This window comes from Ceratotherium simum, chromosome 7 (assembly GCF_057802395.1).
Source record: "Ceratotherium simum simum isolate JZ-2026a chromosome 7, ASM5780239v1, whole genome shotgun sequence".
Lineage (NCBI taxonomy): Eukaryota > Metazoa > Chordata > Mammalia > Perissodactyla > Rhinocerotidae > Ceratotherium > Ceratotherium simum.
This window is the reverse complement of record NC_141906.1, coordinates 20,766,165-20,787,704: the sequence shown is the minus strand read 5'-3', so window position 1 is coordinate 20,787,704 and position 21,540 is coordinate 20,766,165. Positions and strand designations below refer to the sequence as shown.

The window sequence follows — 21,540 nt, the reverse complement described above, 5'->3', positions numbered from 1 at the left end:
GGTCTGAATGTTTGTGTCCCCCAAATTTCATATGCTGAAATCCTAACCCCCAAATGTTATGGTATTAGGAGGTGGGGCCTTTGGGAGGTGCTTAGGTCGTGGGGTGGAGCCCTCAGGAATGGGATTAGTGTTCTTAGAATGGAGACCCCACAGAGATCCCTCGCTCCTTCCACCACTCGAGGACATAGTAAGGTGTGGCTATGAACCAGGCAGTGGGCCCTCACCAGAATGCCACCATGCAGGCACCTTGATCTTGGACTTCCAGTCTCTAGAACTATGAGAAATAAATTTCTGTTGTTTATAAGCTACCTAGTCTGTGGTATTTTGTTACTGCAGCTGGAACAAACTAAGACACTCTTTTTTAAAACCTTGGCTGCCCTAGAAGAGCTCAGCTTCTTCCAGAATGCCTCATGCCCAGAAACACTTCTTCCACCACTCCCACAACCAGATCTTGGCATCAGGAACTCCTCTGCTTCTAAAATCATAAATGCCAACATTCTGCACCAAGACTTATGGTCTATCCAGCTCTTTTCTTATTCCTTTTAAACAAGGTCCCCCGCCTCACTGGCACCTCCAGTCCCAGGACATCTTCTTTTTCCCTTTCCTAATTTGACTGGCCAATCTTCCTCCAACCACTCTCCTCCCCAGCACCCCCAATGCCTCACCTCGTCCTTCTCCACAAATCCCCTAGTGCCTGACCCTGGGTCACTCATCAATTGCCTTCTCCAGGTGACACCCGCAACTGGTCCCCACAATGGATGGCTCAGCACTCCTTTTACTATCCCTAGTCAGTGCCATCGCCCCTTCCTCACGGTGGTTCTTCCTACAGTGACTCTTCTCGAACTCAGCAGGCCACAGAGATGGCCTTGCCTCCTCCTCCAGAGGAAACGCAGCCATCAGCCAGAAATTTCCCTGCTTTGTTACCTTTCTCCGTATAAGTATATTTGTACCAGTACAACCGTGGCTGTTGCAGAAGAAGTGTCCCTTCTCTCCCCTCAGGCCAAGTCCTCCACTAGGTTCTCAATCCTGCCATCTTGTGTGCTCTCAAGCCCTGCTCCCTCAGTTATCCTCTCTTCACAGGTTTGCGAACCTTACCTTCTCCATTTGATCTTTACCTCACACACACACGCGCACACACACACATCTATATACTAATACCACAGTAGCTGGCATACACCAGGGCTCGTAAATACATGTTGAATTACTTAGTGAGTGTGCCTTTCCCCTCTTCTTCACCTTGCCCTGCTGGGCCCTACCTGAGCTTGTCTGCCACAAAAATGACCCGGCGCTCCAGTAGCAGTGAGGCGAAGATTCGGATGAGCTGGCGCACACTGAGGCAGGTAAAAAGGCACTCAAAGTCCACATGCTCCAGCCGGGAATCCATGGGCCGCCGCAGCTCTAACACCTGCAGGAGAGCAATGGAGAAAGCGGGTGGCAGCAGGCCAAGTGAGTGCCACTCCCGAGTCCTACACAAAATGACCAGATGCTGGTTTCCCTTCCCACCCTCTCTTTTCTAGGGTCTCTAAGCTATCCTACTATGCAATAGGACCCAGTCTCCTCCTCCTCTCAGACCACAGCTCTGTTCCCATTGTACTCAGATACCCAGCCTGCGGGCAAGAGGGCTAACTGTGAATGTAGGGGAGCCTCCAGAAGGAAAGAGTTGAGGGCCCATCCATCAGTCTCAGGACAGCGAAGAGGAGAGCTGACTGCTCTACAGATAAGGAGAATGAGGGAACCACACAGCTCTAGCTGTAGGGTCCTCCCTGCCCTCTTGCCCATCTTCCCAAGCAAAGGTCTTGGCCCCCACACTGACCAGACCCCACTACTGATCACTGCCCCCTAGGCCATAGGAAGAGCAACATCTCCACATCCCAGGACTCTATTCTCTCCCATCTCTGGAAAGGCAATGCTAGTGTCCTTGTTGCCGTGTCCCCTCCCTTTCCTGCTAGAAAGAGTTTCCTTCCAGAGGCTATGTTTGTCCTACCATCCTGGCCTCTATCTCTATCAGCCTGTCTAATCCCTGTGCCAGGGACAAAGAAAATACAAGGAAAGGGCTGGCTACTCCACAACCTTGCCAGGAAGCAGGGCTTGCTTTATCAGGGCCAGACCTAGCCATCTTCCCTCCAAAGGGATTGCAAGGCCACTCCCAAGGTCAGTGCTGTGGCACAGAGAGCCGCTTCCCTGAGGGCAGTCATGAGCAGGGACCCTAGCAGTGAGAGCAGGAGGAAATGCCGCTGTCCCTGGGGCCTGCCTTGTCTTACCCTTGGTCCCTGAGCGTATGTGGGCAGGAAGATGTGCAGGCCTCCTGACAACTAGGTGGAAAATGAATTCCCTCTTACAGCCCTGCACTATCAGAGCTCTTTTCAAGGGGCTTTTACCTCACATCATCTCGTTTGTTCCTCAGGGTTTAAGCAAGTGACGGTCTAACTCTTAGCTCAGGACTCATCCCTCTGGGCCCCAGAGAAGCAGCAAGATGGTCACAGGTTGTCCTAATGATCTGTTTACACTCTGTCTCTCCCACTGGATGATGAACTCCCAGAGAGCCCACTGATTAGCATGATGCTAGGTACACCCAAAATGCTCAGTGAATCTACACGGAAGGAATCCCATACCACAATGATGCCAGAGGCCTTTGCACCCCTCCTGTCCCTGCCCCAACCCAGAAGTCACAGTGAAGCTCCACCAACCCTCCCTCCTGAGCACCTGCGTGCAGTCCAATAGCTCTGCTCTGCAGCACACAGCCCCACACTCCCACTACCCCAGGGTCCGGGCTCCCTCCAGGGAGTGAGAATTCACACAGGCAGCTCCCGTGACCTGGTCCTCTTTTCATTCATCCCTGCCCTCAAGGAGATCACAGTCCAGTGGGGCTGAATGAGCCCAAACAGTCACAGCCCCTGAGACTGGTGTCAGGACAGAGGAAAGGTACGACTGACATCTGCACAGGGGCTGAGAGGGCTTTGAGGAAGGGCGGGGACCTCATTTGGGGCAGCAGCTCAGAGCACAAAATGCTTAACTTAAATTGCCCAAGGAGAGAAGAAGGGAAGTATCTTCTAAGCAAAAGGAAGCAGGGTTTATGGAGAGTAAGCAAGTCAAGTCTGAGTGATGAGAAATGAGGCTGGTGAGTGGGCCGGGGCCCTGTCCTGAAGAACTCCCAGGTATGCTGCTGGGCTCTCAGGGCAGGGTCAGCTGTCCCGCCCCTAGACCGCTCATGAAGCCTCAAGTCCCTCCAAACAACGGTGGGAGAAAAGAGGCTAAGAGAAAGGCCTTAAACGGTATTCGTCACTCCCAGCAAACCCAATGTTTCTTTAGTCAGACCCTCTCCCACTCTCTGCAACAACTAATTTATTTCTTCTTCCCTCTTCTAGAACCCAACACCCACCACTCACTCTCAGAGGATGACTTACTTTCCTATTTTGAGAAAACCAAAGCCATCAGATGAGAATCCAAAATCTACAAGCCATGGCCCTTCCCTGCATTACATAAGGAAGGGCCCTTCTCTCCTAACAAAAGCCGGTCCCTCATGGATCCTACTGCCCGCCCAGTTCCTTCGCAGTGACAGTCTGATTATACCCTCCTTCTCTTGCTTCTAATGTCTTCCTCTGCTGGGCCATTCCCCGCAACATCCAAACAACCATCTGCAACAAACTCTCCCCTGGCTCCACATTTCCTTTCAACCACTGTTCCCTTCCCTATTTTTCTTCAAGCCAAGCCTCTTGAAAAGATGTCTATACAGGTGATTTCCACTTTCTTACCCCCATTCACTTCTCAACTCACTCCACTCAGGCTTCTGGGCCCCTGGCCCCACATTCTTCTGAAATCCATGCTCATCTGCACGACCTCTAAATGCTGGAGTCCCTCAGGACTGACAAGGACCGAGTCCTGGGCTTTCTTCTCTTCCATATCTACACTCTTTGCTATGAAACATCTTCTCTTGGCTGTCTCACAGGTATCTTAAACATAACACGTACAAAATCGAACTCTTCCTCTTCCTCCTCGTAACTTGCTCCTCTTTTAGGTGCTCCCATCTCAGTATACAGGCTCCATCAGCTACCCTGTCACTCAAACCGGAAAGCTGGGAGTTTGCCTTAAAATCCCTGTAACACTTATTCCCTATTTCCAATCAAACACAAAGTGCTAGCGATCCTAATTCTAAAACACATCTCAAATCCACCTACTTCTCCTCATCTTTTCTACCACACCTGAATCCAAGCTACCATCTCTTGCCTGTACTACTGTAACACTATCCTAGCTGGTCTCCGTGTTTTCATTCCAATCCTCCATCTACACAACAGCCAGAGTGAGCTCGTAAGAACAAAGCTCAGATCTTATCACCCTGCTTTGGCCTAGTGGGCACACTGGGATTTGGCCCTTGCTGCCTGTCCACCCCTGCTCACTACCCTTTCAACCATCTCAAGACTTTTTTCAGTTCCTTGACAAGCATACACTTTCCCAGCTTTGCCTTGGCATGTGCTGTTCTCTCTACCTGGAATAATCTTCTCCCACCTATGCCCTCCCTTTCAGTCTCCCTCCTCCCACTTCATTTAGTTGACTCTGCTTACCTTAGGTCCCTGGCAGAATGTCTCTTCCTCAGAGGAGGCCTTCTCTGGCCCCCTAACCTAAAGCAGAGCCTCGTTACATACTCTCACTCCTGTGCTTTCACTTGGCACTTAGCACACTTAGGAATTATCTATTTACATGTAGAAGTATTTGTTTAATATCAGTCCCTCCCACTAGATTATGAAGTCCACAAGGACAGAGCTGTGCCCCTCTTTAATGTTATGACTCTGCCCCAAGGTCTAGCATGATCCCTGACTATGAGAGAGCATATATTAAATAAATATCTGATGAACGAATAAAAGGAGGGCAGGTGGAGGGCAGTTTAGTGCAAAGAGATCAGGGACGGCCCCTAGGTGTTGCAGAGAGTTGGGCAATAATGATAGATCTGTCCTTCACCTTTTTAGTCCCTATTGATTAGGTGCAGAAACATGGTGAGCAGAAACATGCTCTGCGACTCCCAGAGACTGCAGCCTTGGCTAGGCAGGTCTTACTCTAGCCCCAGTCCACAGTCTGAGAGAAGAGGCAGCAGAAATCCCTACCTCATTGCCAGCACCCGGCAGGAATGTCTTCACTTTGATGGTCTTCCCCGGGGCAGGAAAAGGCGATTCCATGAGACTTCTCATGAAGGGATAGACCAATGCAGCGGAGATCCCACGCCGGCGCTCCACCTCATCTAGGACCTGTGCCCACCACCAGCAGCCCAAAGAGAAGGGTGTCAGGGCACTACCCTTCCCTACCTCCTGGGCAGAGAAGAGGGCAGCCTGGTACCTGACCAGCTTGGGCCAAAAGCTGGGAGATGGGAGGACTGTCTTGCCAGGAGCTTCACCCTTCCTGTTTCCCTTGGCACTGACTGCCCTGCTCCCTAACTAGTCCTTGCCTCAGACCCCAAGAGCTGAGCAGCCGGGTAAAGGAAATACCACTTGAGAGCCAGGTGCCTGAGTACTTGGCTACCTCAAGGTGGTCTCTGTCCCCAAGGACTCTGGATCTGCCCACGGCTCAGGGTAGACTGCAACACTAGCAGACACTGCTGGTGCAGGAGCTGGGGAGATGCCAGCTGGCTAAATGGGGAGTCAGGCTTGGGAATGAGGAGCAGGTCAGAGAGCTCGCTTGCACTCGCTCTCGCATTCTCTCTTTCTCGCACCCTCTCACACACACACAGGTGGTTTTCTCATCTAAGCTGGCTGCAGATACTCCCATGGGAGCTGTCAGCTGGGGGAAAAGGGAGGGAAGTAAGCCAGAGCCCTCTTACCTTGGAAAACAAGCCGAAGCAGCCAAGGCGGCTGATGACACAGTATACCTCTGGCAACCGAGGCCCTTTCCCACTCGGCTGTGGCGGGACGAGGAGGAGGAGAGAGACACAGACACAGAGAATGCATGATTACTATATCTGGCTCCTTTTCCCTGGGAACTGAGGACTAAGGATGGCTCTTCTAGTGAAAGAAGACTCCAAGCCTCTTCTAAACCTCTACTGAACCAAGCCCCCAAAGGAAAAGAGCAGGCTTCAGCCTCTGCTGGGCCTTCTAGCCCAAGGTGTCAGGCTCCTGCCAAGCTCTACACAGGCTCCACCTTTCCTCCCAGGAGGACACTGAGGGGGGCTGGCAAAGGACAAAACAGTTTGGCAGAGGCTATAGGGTGATTTGTGGATTTACATCCCTAAGGCTGGGACCCTGGAGGACACAATGGTAATGAGAGGGACTTGTGTCCATTCTTATGAACAGGACATGTAGTCTGCCCCCAACAGGGGACATTCTGCAAAACATTCCTTTTCTCAGTTCCTCTTTTCTGCCTTCCTTGATCCATCCCCATTCTAGGAAGGCAAACTGAAAACAGATCAGGAAAGCAAACTACTATTCATTGAAAGTTTGCCATATCTGAGTCTTGGGCTTGGTACTTTACAAAAAACTTGTGAGATAGGCATTATTATCCCCATTTTATAGATGAATAAACTGAGTTCAAAAATATTAAGCCTTTGCCCAAGGTCAAGTATCTAGAAGGTATGGAGCCAGGAGTCTGTTTTGGCCTCTGACTGGCCGCTGTCTTACCTCTAAAGCATGCTGCCTTCTGACAGGAAGGAAGGGAAAGGGACGCAAAGACACAGGATAGAGGTGTGTTATAGAGTAGAGGAGAAGAAAGAGAAAAAGAGATTTAAAGGGTGGGCAGCTGGAGGAGATGTGCACTGAGAGCTCCTCAGTCCTGGAGCCTCCAAATGCAGGCGGGGATGAGTCCACAGGAGTCTACTTCTCCAGCCAGGGGCTGGCAGGGCTCTGTGGCTGCCTCTGGCTCAGAGGCCTGGAGTGCCTGGCAAGGCTGAGTGGGGAGGGAGCAGAGCAGCAGGTGCTGGCCCCTCATGCAGGCTGCTAAGCAAATGCAGATGGGGCTATTTCAGTCTCCAAACCTGCTGGCCACACGTCACAGATCTAAAGAGAAGGCAGAATCTGTTTTTGTCCATATTAGGTCTGAAACTCACTCCTCTCTCTTTCCCTCTCCCCCGCCTCCCCTAAAGCCCCAAGTGATTAAATCAAGTATGTGGGATTTGGGTTAGAATCATTGTGTCCAATCTGCAGGAATGCCGAGCTAGTGCCAGCCCCTTTGGCAGGGACCCAGCCCAGGCCCTCTCTGAGCAGGCCAGGACAAACACGCTCTTCCCTGGGGGCAGCAGCCCGCTGCAAAGGAACAGCTCTGCTCCATCTCTGTTCCTGCAAAGGCAGCCTTCGGAACTCTCCCTTCCAGGCCCAGGTGAACCTGGGGCATGCTGGCCTCTGCCTGGCTCCCCACCTGGCATCTGTACTGCTCCACATTCCCTTAGCTCCCCTCACTGGGCATTCTACATCCAAATATCCCTCCTCCCTAGACTATCCTTTGGGGTGACCCAAAAATATCAGACTTGGTGTTAAAGGACTTGGAGTCAATCCTGACTCTGCCCCTCACTGGCTGTGTGACTTTGGGCAAGTCATTCCACCTCTGAGTCTCAGTTTCTTAATCTATAGAATGGACATAAAAATACCTCATGGGCTATTACAAGGATTAAGAAAATGACGTACTTAAAGCACGGAACATAATAGGTCCTAATAATAGTTTCTTCCCTTTGCCTTCCCTTCTACATTGAAAATCCTACCTCCTCTACTAGACTATCTAAGTTCCTTGAGGATAGGATCCATGTCTAACTCATCTTTGCATGCCTTGAGCACATTGCCTAACCCTCAATAGGTGTATTGTATGTGTTTCTGAATGAATGAATGAATGAATGATTGGCCCAGAATCCTTCATTTGGGGTCCCCGCTATACATTACCCTTCCCTAGGATCCCCTCCATCTGCCCCTAGATGGGCATCTAGTGAGGCTTTCTCCCACTAAGTCCTGGGAACCCCAAAACATTGTTGACAACCCAAGCCAACAACATCCCTGGTGAGCTCCAGGGGAGAGTGCAACAGGACTCTCTTTACCTTTACTTCAATCTATTTCCCAGGACAAACGGGAAGGCAGATGGGGAAAGGCTTCTTTCTCTACAACATGGCTTATATTTTCAAAAACCTCCCTTTCCCATGAGTTCAAGGTATCTCTCCCAGAATCCCATAGAAGGTACTGCTCTGTCCCTGCTCAGCCTCCAGCCCTACCAGACCCTGGACAGGATGACTCCCTACATCAGGCTGGCCAGGTATGGGGGTGAGAAAAGTTGTCCTCCATCCAATCTGATGCACATATACATACTGCTGGGGTGATATGATCTTGTAATCTGGGATCAGCAATCAGATCCCAGAAGCCGGAGGAAAATGAATGAAGAGAAAAAGTATAGGAAAGCTAAAAACAGATGATAGCCCAGGAGAAGGTGATCCACTCTCTCCCCTGCAGATTATCTTAGATCCTGGGGCCCAATCAGAGTGCCACTTCGAGTCCTGCCATTCCAGGAGTGAGTGTGTCTGTGCCTGTTGGGGTGGCCTCAGGGAGCACACAAGGGAGCAGAACATAGGATTTCATAGAAGCTCAAGTTGAGGAGGGCACACACACATACAAACCCTGAGGACTGAATGGCCCTACTCACCAGTAAGCGCCTGCAGTAGCCAAAGCGTCTGCTGCCATCTTCCCCAGTCAGCATGAAAGAAAAAGTCTCGCTGGAACAGGGAGAGGTCTGGCATCAGGGAAGTATCAGAGGACCCAGGAAACGGCCCCCAAGAAGAGGGACTGTCATCCCAGGGAAGGGGGTTAGGGCCAGGTTGCTGTAGGAGATGAGGTTGGGACTAGGGTGGGTCCTATTCAGTTGCCCACTGCTATGGGGGTAAAGGAGGCTATGCCCTCTTCCTCCCTCCAGCCAGGCCAAGCTGGGCCTCACCTGCTATACTCTGACACCGGGAGCCAGTCCTTGGCATCAGGGAAGCAAAACTGGGGGATGGCCTTGAGCCTTTCCTCTGCCTCCCGCATCTGCTTAGTGGGTCGGTCCAGCTGCAGTGAAGAGGAGTATGGAGAGAGATAGACAAGACAAGACATGGAAGCTGGGGGTGGTGGGGGGTGGCAGAAAACCATCTCCTCCCCTGAGAGCACTAGATGGCATCCTGCCAACTGGCACACTTCTCAGCAACCCTGCCCCCACTCCCAATTCTTACAGAGAGATCTGGGTGTGGGCTGAGTCATCATTTATTCATTTAATATATGCCAAACAAGCACTTTCTATGTGGCACCTGGCACTATGCCATGTGCTGGGGCTACTGATGAAAACAAAGTGGACAAGGTCCCTAACCCTGCACATTCTGGTCAGGAGTCAGAAGAGGGTGCCACAAAGGAAAAAAACAGGGTGACATGACAGAAAGAACTGGGAGGGGCTACTTTAGGGTATCTGGAAAGATCTCCCAGAAGAGGTACTATTTGAGCAGAAAATGAAGAATGAGAAAGAGCCGGCAGCCATGTGAAGACCTGAGGAAAGAACATTCTAGGCAGAGGCAATGGCAGAAAGAAAGGGCTTGAGTGTTAAAGGAAGAGAAAGGAGGCCAGGCTGGCTAGTGATGAGCAGGGAAGCGGTGGTCAAAGATAAGGTCAATGGGGGTAATGCAGAGTGACTGCTCATGGGTACAGCGTTTCTTTTTGGGACGATAAAAACGTTCTAAAATTGATCGTACAACTCTGACAATATACCAAAAGTCACTGAAGTGGACACTTTAAATAGGTGAATTATATAGTATGTGTATTATATCTCAATAAAGTGATTAAAAAAGAGAGCGACAGAGACATAAGGTAGGAGAAGTAGCTGGGGGCCCTTCCTCAGGACCCTTGTAGTCCTGGTAAATGACTGGGATTTTATTCTAAGCACACTGGAAATGTGTTCCCTCCGCTCTCGTCCTCCGAATAAGCACTGGCCTAAACCCACAAGCTCTGAAGCCCTCTCTTCCCTCTTAGCTATAAGGAGCCATGCTCAGGGCTGTTCTAGCTAGGTAAGTGGCTCTGGCAGGAACACGATCTCTCTTCTTCCCCAGATGGGCCAGGCAGACAGGAGGTGGTGGAGGAGCGGGGCAGGGGGAGAGATAGCCTCACCTTGGGAAACTGATAGGAGACTTCGGGGAGGTAGGTGTTTCGGGATGGCTTCTTCTTGAGGGACACCACCACAAAGTACTCAAAAAGCTCCCGCTCCTGCCACTCCAGCAGCTCCAGCTCCAGGGTCCGGTAGCTGGGAGCACGCTTCAGCATCGACTGGATGTGGACTAGGCGCTGCGTGTGGGCTGAGGGCAGGTCACACATCAGGGGACAGGTAGGCTGCACCCTCACAGATCCCACATTAGCCCCCCTCCACCCCAGATTCACAGCTCCATCTCTGCGGATCACCTCTAAGTGCATGAGCCTAGTCTGACACCCTCACCCAGCTAGGTCTGGCAGGAGCAAGGTGTCTACGCCTACACCATGACTCTGCCCCGACACCAGGAGTTACTGGTCTGCACCTCCTGGAGCCTCTGGAGGCTGAGCCAGGGCCAACACGACTGCCTAAGAGGCATCTGCTTGGTGGGTAGGTCCCTAAGCCAGCCAAACCCAGGCATGTATCATTGGCACCCACCCACCCCCACCTCTGCCCATGTCAACAGGACTAGAAAATATGAACATCCACGAAGGCTTCATCCTGGGCCCCTAACAGAGTCCTTGGACTTGGACCCTTTGTCCCTGTCCCCAGGCCCAAAGTCTACTTGCCCACTTCCCTGGGGGACCAGTGGAGGAGGGAAGAAGGGAGCTAGTCCCATATACTTGAATCATCCAGGAAGCTCTAGGCAGGGTTTCTCAGTAGAGAAAAAACCAAGATTTGACCAAGGCCCCTGGAATGTGAAGGTCCCAGAACCTTTTCACGGGGGTGGCAGTCCACCTCTCTAGGGATGGAGAGATGAGTGGCCTCAGGGCCTCCAGAGAACCAGTTTCCTCAGACTATGGCACATTTCTTGCAACCAGAAGAGGTACTCGTAATCTTTTGAACCCACCTCTGACCCTCACAACATTGACCAGACAACTCTAGCACCCAATTCTCATGGACAATGCCTTGGGAAAGTACGGACAGGATCACCAGCCTTAAATCTGGGCAAACGGAGACACCTGAATTGACCCTCGCAAGGGCTGAGCTTGAGCGACGGGAGGAATGGACTCCCCTACAGCTCCTTGCTCCATTGGCCTGGTATCCTGCCTGCCTGTTGCCTCTCCAAACCAGGCCAATTTGGGACACTGGAACTCCACATGCAGAGGAAGGGAAGCCTGATTCCCTCCAGCCAGGGCTTGGAAAGGGTTCCATGCTCTTGGGGAGCCATGCCTCACCTTTGAATCTGTCGTCAGAGTCGCTCTCACTCTCACTATTCTCATCTGGAAAAGTAACAGCAGGAGTACATGCTTGCTGAGACACTGCCTCACAGCAAATGTTTTCTGTGTCCCCCTCCCAACTCTTCTCATGAAGGATGGATCTGTATCTAGTCTGGGCTCCTATGGGCCCATGGCCAGGCGCTGAGTGGCCTGGGGTCAGGGTCCCTCACAGCTCAGACTGCGGGTGCTAATCTATATACAAACCCCTATCCATCCAGTCCTGATCTGGGGGAAGCTGAGGGCCCGAGCTGGAGGCTGTGCCAGCTGAGAGGCCTACAGGCCTAGAATACCAGGCAGTGCCTCCAGGAGGCCAAGATTTGAAATGGGAAACAGACCACAGCGCTCAGTAAGTCTGGCCTTTCCTTTTGCCAGAAGCAGATTCCCACACCCACCTCCCTACTCAGGGCCTCACAGCCCAAAGCCTGAACTAACCCATCCCAGGGCTTTCTTCTCTCTTTGGCCCTCCCCTTCTATGTGCTCCAGAAGGCAGGAAGATGCCGAGACTGGCCCATAGAAGGGTAAACTGAGGCTAGTTCATGCCTCTCCCCGTTCCTAATGCCCAAGGGCCCCAGACACCTGAACCAGCTCAGGCATCAAGGCCTACCTCTCAGTGATGCTGTCTCAATGCTGGACATAGACAGCTTTTTTAACCTCTTCTTTCCCCTCTTGGCATTGTAGATGGAGTTAATTCTTTGGACAAGCTGGGTGAGAAAAGCAGGGAGGGTGAGGTAACCCTAACACCAGCTGCCCCTACTTACAAGAACTGATCAGCAGTTCCCTGACTAGCACAGCGTTCTGCCCTGCCCACACTGGGCCTGGGGCTGGTCTCCCTGCTGCACCGACCCCCAGTGCAGACTGTCTGGTAGCTCTCCACCTACCTAGCCCCCTAAGTGGTCTCCTGCCCCAAGACAAGGATGTTAAACTTAGCTCCCCAGAGGAAGGAACTGTGATCACACTAGACAGGATAGGAGCTCCTGGGTCCCAAGAGTCACTGAACCAACTGAGACAAAGAGCTCCTCAGATGCAATAACAGGAACAAGGATTGGAGCCTTTCCCCTCTGGGCCACAACCTGGGGCCCTGACAGGAAGGAGCGAAATTCCCAATATACCCAAGCATTGTTCGCAGGCTAAAAATACCAGTTGGCTAAATCCTGCTGCTTTGGGCTGGGGATCTGGGCCTGGCTCCCTATGTGTGCAAATCACGGCTGAAAACTGTCAAATCTGAGAGTTACAGGAAGGAAGACCCATGTTTGAGTCCTAGGTCCTGCAAAGCCTGGAAATGCTTATGTGTGCACAGAGAACTCAAAAGGCACACCCGACACTCACTAATGAGGAGCCTCCTACGGACTGGTTTCCAACCACCCAGCAGCATGGAGCACTCCCTGGGGGCAGGGGCTAGCCTGTCCCTCCCCTAACACCTGTGCACCATTAATCACTTAATGCATCTTCACTAATAAGAAAAGGGAATTAACCAGATGAAAAAGAAAGGCCAGGGCATGGACCCAGAATTTATTCAAGGAGAAGTGAGGAAGCAGCCCCAGATTAGGGAAGGAAGGGAGAGAAGAGCCTCCTGCCTGCCCGCGCACCTGCCCAGCCCCAGTCGTCTGGGCTACCTTGGGAATGCGGCGGGCCCGGCGGCTGGACAGCAGCTCACTCGTGGTGCTGAGGCTGTCCTCATTGAGGCTGGAGGGTGAAGACGGCAGGCTCAGCTGAGCCAGCAGCAGCATGTCGTCATGGCTGTGCCTCTTGGGTAATCGTGGCAGCCGGTGGCTCTTCCTTTCTGACCAGTTCCCACTGCGTAGGGACTGGCTGCTGGGTTTCAGGGAGAGCTGGCATGGGGGAGAGGATGGGGGAGAGGACTCACCACCGATGCCTTGGCCAGCACCCGTCAGCTGGGGACAAAGAAGCCACAGGCTGACATCCTTGGCTCCCCTGAATCCCACCTTGGAACCTCCATCTGCCGGGGTTTCCTCTTTTAAGACCTCAGCTGCTAATCAGCAGGTCAGGGCTAGCTTAGACACTTGCTTTCACAAAGGAAACTTAACTACTTCTGCCAGAAAAAAGAAAACAGAGGTTAAGAAAACTGGGCTCTCGTGTGAGTGGAAGGAGAAGGCCAAGCAAGAATTCTGGGGGCTCCTCCTGAGCTTTGGGACAAGGCTTAGTTTTTGCTCCTTACTGAGCGCGGCTGATGGAGCCGTCTTCCCCCCTTAGCCCTTGATCCAGTCCTAAGAGGCTTCTCTAGCAGAGGCCGTAATCTACACACCAGACTGGCCCTGCTCACTTCTTCCAGGGAGAACACAAGGTCTCCAGGCTCTGACCACCAAAGCCTAGCAAGGCAGGCCCCATAGCCAGTTTGCTCCCTCACCCACACGGTCCTGGGCTGCCCCCATCCCCAGCCCTGGTCTATTTTCTGCCTCCCACCGTCTAAATTGATGTCCTTTGGCACAGGGCACCTTATTCTCAGTGGATCCTGCTCACTGCTAGGAAGGCAGCACGTCCTGCAAACTTGGTGTGCCTCCCACCCCTTGCCTGGATCTGGCATTGCCGTTCATCACTCTTCAGCAAGTCCTCCTTCCTCCCCGTCCCCCAATTTCTTCTTCCCACCCAATCAGTCTAGCAATACAAATTCAAAGGAACCCTGTTTGAACAGAGCACAGTAGAAAGGTAAATCTTTTATAAAAACAGTCACGTCATCCCAAAGCCAGAAGAAATAATTTTTATATTCTCTAGCCAATGTTATAAAATATCCTGGTCCCTCTATTTGCATAAAGAAATAGAGTTGCCTGGGTAGGTCCGAGAAACATCTCCCGTCTCTTGCCTCCTGTCCACCCTGGACAAGGCTAGAATGTGATAAAGGCTACGGACCTCCTTTGACTCTTCACCTTTCTGCTCATTCTGCCTTCTATCAGTCCATTCCTTCTTATTTCCTCCAACAGGAGTGGCTCCACGTCTCGGAGACACCCGTCTAGCTCTCCAAGTCTGGTTCTTGGGCCTATGCCTGGCCCCCAAATGCCAGTTCTGAGACCATTTCTGCCAGAATACCAAGACTCCAACCAGGGCCCTGTCTTCCTGTTTCCCACAGAAAGGGAGGAGGAATAATGATAAGACAGGAGACTACAGGGGCTCCTGCCTTAGTTTTGCAGCTCAGAACTTGAGTAGAGAAGGGCAGAAGGTAGGACAGGATGCCCCTCAGAGCATGTCTCAATTGTCCACAAAGATTTCGACATGGTGGAAGTTCCTGAGTGCAGAGCCCTTTCCAGAGGTCACCTCCTTTGCCAAGCACTAGTGAGAGAAAAAGCCTGAGCGGAAGCTGGCCCAAGCCTTGGCAGGACAGGCCCCCACTGTGGCCCTCGTGCTAACCCCACCAGCCCCAGTCAGGGATGCCATTACCTGCGTGGGTGGGTTGTTGTACTTCCTGTCCTGAGGACTCCACATCCTGTGCAAAGAATCCAAGGAGTTCTCAGACAGTTGCTGGGATTTTCGTCCTGCTCTGCGGCTCTTTAAATCCACATCCTCATATGGATTCTCCTTGGGCAGATCTCCTGCAGAGGAGGAAAAGTTAAAAGAAGGGAGAGAAAGGAGAAGGAAACACACGCACTCACACACACACAAATAAACAAGCAAAATTCCTGTGAACCAAAGAGAATGGCTTCTGCCTGGCCCCTCAGCTCATGAGTCATGCAGCTGCCCGTCTGCAGTGGGGAGGCTACAAACAGATCCTGGCTCCGAGTCCAGAAGCTGAACCCCCCACCCCCAGTTCAGCTCAGCCTTGTCTGGCCTCTGCTTTATAAATTCAGGGATTGCACAAGACTGGCTCAGCCACCCCTCTCTGTGCCCAGCCAAAGGACAAAGCCAACAGCAGGCGTCTTTCCTTGGCTCCAGTCCCTCTGCTGAAAAAGCCCCAGAGATATACAGTTCAAGGTAGGAAAAGCTTTCAGAGGTCACACGGCTGTTCCTTGACCGACTGCTCTCTGAGGACCCACTTTTGGGAGCTGGGTATGGAGGCACTCTAAAGAACTCTAGGGAGCGGGGCTTGCCCAGGCCTCCCTCTCACCTGTTACACTGCTCAACAACTCCTTCAGGGCAGGTCTTTCATCTGGTCCACTGAGGTAACCCCGGCACCAGAACGGTGATTAGCAAGTAGTGAGTGCTCAGTAATTATTTGTTCAATGAACTGCTCTTACTAGTGTCACTCTATTTCCTCTACCACTGACCTCAGCAAAAAGAGAATGGTCATCACTCCCCTTTTAGAATAAACTCTCCTGCTGTGACACAGGGCAGGTGTGAAAGCTTGGAAAGGAGTCTGGGCCAAAGGGTTTGGGGTAGGAGGGAGCTCTTGCTTCTCAGGACTAACTTCTAAAATCCCTGGCAGTAGGCATGGTATTGGCACTGCCAGAAATCTCAGAAAGTCCAAAGCACAGTCCCTGCCCTTGAAGAGCGACTCCTTCCCATAAGCCATACCCTCTTGCCCCGTTCCCTCCAACACATACCTGGACTTTTCTAACATACAATAATATCACGAGCCAGGTCAGTCCTGGCTCAATCCTGCAGCAGAATCACGGTGGTGACAACATCCACAGGGACTGTAAGTAGATACAGCCCTCTGCTCCCCTTTCCCTTGTCTTTCCATATGCTCCCCTCCATATCAATGCCACTTATTTGAGACTTGGGACCTAGGTACCACTAACAAGAATAAGGCTTTGCCAGAGGAGGCACACATGGTGAGAGCAGGGCTCACTCCAGCTTCTCTCCATTCAGCATCAGGACTAAGGCTGGGTGACCACTGAGCCCCATAGATGCCTGGAAGTGCTTCACACCCCAGGGGAGTTCAGACGCCACTTCTCAGGGAATAGGCACAAGAAAGAGCTATAGGACTAGAAACAAAGGCCACTGGGAGTATAATTCCTAGGATAGGACACAGGAGAAAAACCAATCCCTGTATGTTTACAGATTTCTCAATTTCCAAAGTCAAGATCCCCCCAAATTGTGGTATCTACTTATTACTTTCATGAAATACCACAATGAATTTAGGAAATGTCTTTACAGAGGTGTAGGGGGAGGGGGCAGGGGAGGTGTGAAAGGAGGATTTCAGTCACGGCTAATTAGACTGCCATGGGAACAATACAATTCTCTCTGTATGAGTCAAAGGTGGGTCAAGAAAGGATTTGGGACTGGATGAAGCGATTCCCAACACCAAGCAGAGTCCCCAGCAATTGAACAGACGTTTTCCTGTAACACAGTCATGCTGTGAAAATGACTTGTCTCCATTCCAGAGCCCTGACTAAGCAGAGCTGGCCCAGCAACCCTGCCTCAAGAAGCCAAATATCAAACCTGGCATCCCTTGCATGTTTTCTCCAGCCTACCCCACTGTGGTTACTTAGGGAGGAGTCAGGATAGACTCTGTACTTCTTGGTCCCTCTCCAACATATATCCTGTAGCGATGAGGTGGGGGAATCAAGCATTGGAGAATGCCAGGACACAGTCTTCCTGATCCTGTGAAACAGGACCAGAGCGTCACTGTTCAGATGGGGGCAGGAAGAACATTTATTCCAAGCTCATCAAATCCAAACTGCCTTGGGCCAGATGACCAGCCGGAGTCCTTATCATCATCCTCTAACCTACAGGATGACCTTGTCTCAACTCCTTTAGATCAGAGTTTCTCCAACTATTGACATTTTGGGCTGGATAATTCTTGTGGTGGTGAACTGTCCTGCGCATTTGTAGGATGTTTAGCAGCAACCCTGGCCTCAATCCACTAGATGACAATAGCATCTCCTCAGCTGTAACAACCCAAAATATCTCTAGACACTGTCAAATGTCCCCTGAGCAAATGGATGGGTGGATGGATGGATGGATGGATGGACAGATGAATGATGGAAAGAAGGAAGGGAGGGAGGGAGGGAGGAAGGAAGGAAGGAAAGAAGGGTGGGTGGATGGATGGACAGGTTAATGGATGGATGGATAAATTCCCCCCCCCATTAAGAACCACTGCTTTAGATAGATGTTTTTAAACTTCCTAATAGCTTCTGAGTGCCATGACATGAGTCCCAAGGCAAACCCTCATTTCCTCCATCCTTCCCACTTTTCCTTCTCCCTCCTTCTTTCCTTTTCTCCATTCTTTCTTTCCCCATAAGCAGAGCTTTGAACATTGATACAAAATCAAAGCTCCAAGAAACAGATGTAGGTGATGGAGGCCCAGGGAAGTAGAAGACGTATGATGCTGATGCACATCAGTGACAACCTGGGAGAAAACAGTTGGGAACACCAGGTTCTCAAGACTAGTACTGCCTCTGGGAACTAAATTTCAGGCAAGCCTCAACTGCCTACTCCTCCTGGCTGCCCAGCCCTAACATCAGCCTCTTTCTTCCATCCTCTCTGATTTAACCAGGCCACTAATCATTTCTCCAGGAAATAACTGCTGGCCCCAGCCCAAGCCCTGTCTCTCAGCCTGAGCTTGGGCCCTTCACAGCACTAGTTCACCTGCTATGCTCAACTTCCTAGACTGTTCCCAACTACTTTTCTGGAGCTGTCTCAGAGATATTCCCAGTCATCTCTCAGGTAGGAAGGGTGCTTAGGGAGTGCAGATGTGCAGAGACCAAGCTGGCCCTGAGTCCTAGAGCCACTAAACTGAACCTGCTGAGAACAAATTAATACCAAAGCAAGGGCTCAGAGCTGGGAGAGGAGGAGGGCTGGGGAATAGGGCTCAGAATTCCCTCTGTGGGAACAGAGCTACGGCAAGGCTAGAGAAGCTAGAACTGAGTGGAGAAACATGGTGAAGATCTAGCAGGGGCATGGATGGGAGAGAGGAAGCCTGGCAGACTGCAAGACCTTCACCTGCATTCCTACCCACACAACTTCCTTGAGGGCAGCCCACTCTTGGGCTGCCCTTGGAGAGAGAGAAAAAGTAGGCCCTCTTCCCCAGAGGCCTGCCCTGAGCAGCCCCATCTCATCAAGCACAGCTGGGGAATCCAGAGGTCTCAACCCTTCCCAGCTTTGCTGGTGAGATAAGGGACAAGGGCATCGCCAAGAATTTCTGCCTTGCACTCTTTTAAAGGAGCTTGTCAGAGCCCAAATTTATCACACTGATTCTCTTGAAGGAAGAATCCAGCCCTACCCAGCCCTGCCCCCACTCCTCCCCACAGCTCCTTTGGTCATTAACCACATGTGCCAAACACCCTTTACTCCCAAAACACACACACAACTACAACAACCAGTTAGGGAGGGGGGGTGTGTGTGTGTGTGCACGCACAGGCATGGAGAATTTCTCCAAACAGAATCCTAAGCTTCCTGGACCACACCCATGGCTAGGGCCCTGAGTTTGCAGCTTCTTTCCCCAATTCTTTCCCTGTTCCAACCAGCTGTTTCTCCTGGTTCTCAGCCTCTTCCCCTCCCTCACACAGTGGAGAGAGGGCCAGGATAAGGGCCCAACTCCTCCCACAACGCACAGCATATCACATGCGGAGCTCTAAGGGGCCAGTTGTTACCCACCCTCCAAGCCTGGACACCATTTCCCAGCTGCCGGGGCACCATTCCCAGGCTGCACCTCTGGGCTGCAGCCTCTCTGCTGTTAGGTGCCCTTTGTTCCTTACTGATTCCCAGCCTGGGGACAAATGAAAGAAGGTAGAGAAAGCGGAGGCTCAAAAAGCTTTGCAGAAAGGCTGACTGGCCCTGTCCCCAGCTCCCATCCTGCTCAAGTTCCTGGAAACTCTCCTTCAGCCCTAGCTAGCTGATGGGAGTGGGAATCTCTGCAGGAATGCAGCCCAGGCTCCTTGGGCAGGCGCCGAGGCCACTCCACATAACTCCCTAACAAGCTGCTTCCTTGGGTGCATTTTTAAGTGTCAGGCTCAGAATGCAAACGATTTTAAGGCTTTGTAGAATAGCAGCATCTTCCAGGGGCAGATGTCAAATTGGACAGGCGAGAATTAACAGCCCCAGGAAGTAGTGAGGCAGTAACTTTATTTTTGAACCCCCCCTACTGCAAATTAGCAGGATGAACCTCAGCCTGTTTTGGAGTGTCCCACCCCAGTTCCCCAGGCGTCATGCCTTGTGTGGGCGGGAGGCCAGCAAACTCCCCAAGGCCCCTCATTCAAGTCCACTGCTCACAGAGAAGAAACGCTAGTCTCTGGGCCAACTGGCCCTCAACCTCTAACAGAGCAGGAACTTCAGTCCAGTCAGCTGGTCCCCAAGATGGAGATTTAGCACGGGTGCTGTCCCTGCCCCTCAACAGCGCCATTATCACACACTCAAAACAAAGCTCCTTCTGTTCGTATGCAAGTGAGGTAGCACAAGAGCTGGATAATCCAAACGGAACCAGAAACAATCTTAACCTCACAGAGCACAGGCTGGGCCAAGAAGAGAGAGAAAGGGACAAATCAACTAGAATCTAAGAGAGAGACAGGGACATTCTCCCTTGTACTTCCCTCTAGCCTCTCTGGTCAGGTCTAGAACTTCAGGCAGGGCTGCTGTGGGGGAGAAAAACTAGGAAAATGTGCCCAGGGCATCGCACTAACTACAGGCGCTAAAGCCCACCCCACCCCGACTCCACAAAGCCTGAATCACTGCCCTGCCCTCCCTCCCACGCCCTCCCATTACTCTTCCCCTACTCTCTGCACAAGCTCCAAAGGTCCAGAAGCTAGGTGAGCAGCTAAGGAACATGCCCTAACTCCAACCTCAGCCCGTACCAGCCCTTACCCCTAGCTCTAGCTCATCCATCCAAGAAGCATCCACGCTGCTCCCATCTGTTCTTGCCTCCTCACACAACATCCCAAGGTGGCAGAAAGTCCCCTCCACTGAGTGAGGAGGCTGAGGCCCAGACACACTTGCCTCCCTCTTTCTCTTCTCTCTAACCTGACCTAAGAAGGCCCAGAGAACACTTCTGCTGCCCAGGACAGTGCCTCCAAAATTCTCAACCCTCCCCAACCAGGCACTGCCCCCAAACAGAATTCTGGAATCGTGAAACTCTGGACAGGATGAAATGGTAGAAGCATCCCTTTCTCTTATTTCAGTTCAGTAGATGCAAGAACATTCCCCCACCTGAAAACCCTGGGCAGCATGAAAGGGCTGCTGAAGCCTTCTCAGAGGAGAGAGAATAGTGATGACCACAGTGTTGGCAGTGCCTGACATACTGTGAGAGGGAGAGCTGAAAACTATAGCCTCTTCTGCCCACTGCAGCAGCCATACTGGGCCCTGGGCAGCAATGACACATTACAATTTCTTCCAAACTAGAGGAAATAAGAATGTACCCTGTAACAGAGGTACAGAAGGAGATAGAGTTGTGCCTCTGATCCCCATAGCTCTTGATCTCAATTCTAGTGACTCATGTGTACAAAGCTTTTCCCAGTGGTGAGAGAAAAGGCCTCCCTCCCCAAACTCTTTTACTGTTCTAGGGATCTCACTCCCTCAGTCCTCCTGTTACCACCTAATTTTGGATGGCTACATACTCTACACACTGTTCCTGGAAAAGCAGTGCCTGTGGATAGTGGATCCGAGCACTGCTGCTGTCTCGCCAGAAATGCTGGCCCAGTTAGTTGTAAGGATAAAACTATGAAACTGATGGCTCAGGTCAAATGACCCTCTCTTCCTAAGATGCCAGTCTCATGAGAATCTGGAGTGTTCTCCAGTAGGGCCACTTCTCTCTAACGTGTTAACTAAGACCATGTTCTCCAGCCTCAAGGCCCAAGACAGAGCTAAGACAGAGACAGAGGTGAGGGGCAGTGGTCAAGCACACAAGCACACTGCTTTCCTTCTCTTCAGTGACCTACACTGCAACACACACTGTATTTGAACAGAATGGAAGCCCCCACTGAAGAGAATGAAATGAAAGCCAAAAATAAACCCAACTCAGCCTAGACTATTGGTTTTCGTTGATCCTCTAATACAAGTTTGCCAACACCAAGTCCTCCCAGTTGTTAGATGACAATTCTCCATGGTGTCGTATATTTCTGATCTTCTCAGCAAGAGGAATTAACCTTTCTAGACTCTCTTTTCGAAGATATCTATATAGCAAACAGCCTTGGAAGATAGAGATAGTGACTGCCCCCAGGGAAGAGACAGATTTGTTTCCTGACTAAAATAATAAGGATAATGTCTTCTTGTGGGACAAAGGTTGGGCAGGTTTGCTAGCAGCCCCTTGAAAAGACTGGGGTTTCCCATGCTTGGGAACACAGAC

The 21,540-nt window shown here is 51.5% G+C and overlaps 1 protein-coding gene across 7 annotated transcripts in view; it reads right to left on the bottom strand.

The window, feature by feature from the left end:
• The window catches only part of DENND2B (DENN domain containing 2B), a 152,245-nt gene that overhangs the window by 7,597 nt on the left and 123,108 nt on the right, over positions 1-21,540 (bottom strand). For 6 of the 7 annotated variants that reach the window (XM_087433250.1, XM_014782781.2, XM_087433253.1 and 3 more), the window contains 10 exons: positions 14,763-14,914; positions 12,986-13,201; positions 11,977-12,073; positions 11,331-11,375; positions 10,077-10,261; positions 8,884-8,993; positions 8,596-8,665; positions 5,807-5,884; positions 5,097-5,237; positions 1,257-1,405 (listed from right to left, as the gene is read on the bottom strand). In XM_087433250.1, coding sequence (XP_087289376.1) covers positions 1,257-1,405; positions 5,097-5,237; positions 5,807-5,884; positions 8,596-8,665; positions 8,884-8,993; positions 10,077-10,261; positions 11,331-11,375; positions 11,977-12,073; positions 12,986-13,201; positions 14,763-14,914 — 1,243 coding nt within the window. The remainder of the gene's footprint in view (positions 1-1,256; positions 1,406-5,096; positions 5,238-5,806; positions 5,885-8,595; positions 8,666-8,883; positions 8,994-10,076; positions 10,262-11,330; positions 11,376-11,976; positions 12,074-12,985; positions 13,202-14,762; positions 14,915-21,540) is intronic. The other variant, XM_087433251.1, reaches the window with a different exon arrangement.